At 49.6% G+C, this 2,898-nt stretch overlaps 1 protein-coding gene across 1 annotated transcript in view; it reads left to right on the top strand.

The window, feature by feature from the left end:
• The first annotated feature begins 2,416 nt into the window (after nucleotides 1-2,416).
• PAPOLG (poly(A) polymerase gamma) overlaps nucleotides 2,417-2,898 on the top strand; it is a 28,676-nt gene continuing 28,194 nt past the window's right edge. Inside the window, exon 1 of the mRNA XM_018555581.1 lies at nucleotides 2,417-2,626. Coding sequence (XP_018411083.1) covers nucleotides 2,613-2,626 — 14 coding nt within the window. The 5' untranslated portion in view covers nucleotides 2,417-2,612. The remainder of the gene's footprint in view (nucleotides 2,627-2,898) is intronic.

Below are 2,898 nucleotides of genomic sequence, written 5' to 3'. Positions count from 1 at the left end.
ACATTTTTAACCCTTTCACCCTCCCTCCTCTCTTACATATGTTAGCTCCATTATATCTCTACTCTGATGTGTGTATTAACCCCTTCATCTCCCTTATCCTGCACATCAACCCCTTCATCTCCATCGTCCCACTGTATGTGACTTGTACATTGACCGCTTCGTCCCTTTGTCTATGACCTGTACATTTATTGTATCTTCTGCACTATTACCAAGCTTCATGTTTTAACCCTTTCAATAGCGGCAAGTTTCTTCAGTTCCAAAAAATTGCGGCCCAAAAAAACCCAAAAACAGACCACCTTGGGGTGTTTTTTTCAAAAAGGGGTCATTTCAGGGATTTTCATACTGTCCTGACGTTTTTTTATATATGTTTTATAGCAGACACTTTATAACAGAAACAAGGAAACTTTTTTTTCAATTATTTTCATCTCTTTTTTACGTTATATAGTAATTAAAAAAAACACACTTCTTAAATACCACCAAAAGAAAGCTCTGTCTCAGAAAAATGATATAAAATACATTTTTCAACAGTGTTGCATGATGGCGGCATTGTCAGTCAAACTTGCACAGCCCTGAAAACTGAAAAATGGACGGCAATGAAGAGGGTGTAACATTAAAGATGTGGGCGCTGTCACGTGATCATTAACCTTCCTGGCGGTAATCCCGAGTGTGGCTCGGGGTTAATTTTCAGTACCAAAAGCGGTAACCCCGGGCCACACTCGGGATTACACTGTGCGTCACTTACCTTGTCCCTACGAGCCCCGATGTGTCCTCCGGCCGATGCCAGCATCCGTCTTCCGGGTTCCTTCCCTTGCGAGCGCCCGCGTCGCAGGGGGGCGGAACCAGCGGGAAATTCAAAACTAAATAAATAGAAAAAAAAAAGAAAAAAATACTGAGATAATCAGACCGCCAGGGAGGTTAACGGGGCTTTTCTCCATAGTTCTCCTAAAGGTAACGGGAGGACACAAACTAGAGTCCTCCCGTCACCCTAAGCTCAGTATCCCGCGAGCTGCAGCTCGCGGTATACTGAGACTCCGCAGCTGGAACGGATCCCGACAATTATGTCTGGATCCGCCCAGCTGCGTGCGTTACAGCTGGCTCTGCCTAGCTAGAGGCAGAGCCAGCTGTACCCGCCCCCTCCCCTGTCCGTTCCACCAGTCAGCGCTGGAGGATCGGAGCAGGGAGCGTGGAATCCAGCCCCTCCCCTGTCATGGCTCTCTGCCGTGACAGGATCGAGAAGTGAGCGAAGGCTCAGGGGTACAGCGCGCACTAGGTCAGGGGTGCACTGCACGCTAGTCTCAGTGGTACAGCACGCGCTAGGCTCAGGGGTACAGCGGGCGCTAGGTCAGAGGTGCAATGCGCGCCAGGCCAGGGGTACAGCACGTGCTAGGTCAGGGGTACAACACGCACACTAGGCCAGGGTGGGGCAAACTTGAGCCCTCCAGCTGTTGTGCAATTACAACTTCTTGCAGCCATAGTCATGCGTCCCCACGGATGCCTGATGGGACTTGTAGTTCCACCACTCCTGCAGTTTCTGTACAGTATAACCCTCCCTGGGCACAATGAACTAAGCTGTGCTATGTATTACCCCCGTAGAGGTGAAAGGGGTGACAAAACGACACAACAGGAATGCATCACCCCGGTTCTTTATCTAGGAGAACACATATTACCTCTAGGGTTGCCACCTTTTCTTCAAGCGAAACCTGAAACCCGAACACTCTAGCGACACGCAGACATATTTTTTTAGGAGAATGAGTTGTGGCTTATTCATATGTAAAAGGAACCACCCATTAATATGTAAATATCACAGTTGAGACTATTTTTAGTGGGGGGCCAGTAGCCCCTATCTTAATTTTGGTTGCCCCTGTCTACCTGACATCTTGTGTCCGGGTTCCTGGTGCCATGAAACCCGGACACGGCATTCAAAACCCGAACTGTCCGGGTGAATCCTGGACAGGTGGCAACCCTAATTACCTCTGCATAGACATCCTGGTGAAATCAGAAAACTTCTCAGGATCGTCCTGCAGCTCCTCGTACAACATCCAGAATCGTCCCTTAAATTCTCTCTGAATTAAGAGCTGGCGTCTCCGTCGAGCACGCAGTTTAAGTATTGCAGTAACCAGCACCATGACTATGCCTGCATAAGGAGACATATCGAATCAACACTGCTTCCAGAAGACAAACAATGGAGGAGCGCCAGAAAGAAGACGGAAGTGACCTCAAAGGAAATGTCTGCATAAAAACGCATCTTGAACGCACAGAAACGCATATGAAGAAACGCATCCAGAAACGCATCCAAAACAAGACAGTTGTGAGCTATCCAACGGTCATACCCATCTGCCACCGCTAGAGGGCGGCGGCGCTCTCCTCACCAAGCCCAGCAGTCAGCCGTGTCAGCGGAAGACCTTCCACTTCCGAGCGCAGTGCAGGCCGGGAAAGCCTGAGAGCCGCCGGGGATTATGTCATCGCCGGGCGCCATGTTGGTGGCTTTGTGTTTCTTATAAATAAAGATCGGCGGACGGGCAGGCGGTGTATTGGATGGTGGCCTAGACACTTTGGTCTCTGGGGGGTGATTGACGTGTTGGCTGCTGTGTCCTGACTTCACCCCGGGAGCCATGAGAGAGTTCACGTGAGTGCGCAGTCGTGTGTGTCTGAGGGACTATAAGTCCCAGTATGCTGTGAGGGAGTGCTGGGATTTGGAAATAAAGGGGAGGGGTGTTTCTGGGGTCTCGTTATGGAAGGCTTGCTTTAGTCAGACTGTACACACAGGTATACAGGGGATGGTATCCACACAGACCTTCATTGTATACTGCTATACCTCTGTATATATAAACTATCACCGAGTATACAGCATTCATACAACCCCCCCCCCACCACGAAGACAACACACACACCAGGGGG

The sequence above is a fragment of the Nanorana parkeri genome, unplaced genomic scaffold (genome assembly GCF_000935625.1).
Source record: "Nanorana parkeri isolate BGI_ZX_2015 unplaced genomic scaffold, ASM93562v1 scaffold11, whole genome shotgun sequence".
NCBI classification, from domain to species: Eukaryota; Metazoa; Chordata; class Amphibia; order Anura; family Dicroglossidae; genus Nanorana; species Nanorana parkeri.
Note: the sequence above shows the minus strand (reverse complement) of the source record. Positions and strands in the feature narration are given on the sequence as shown.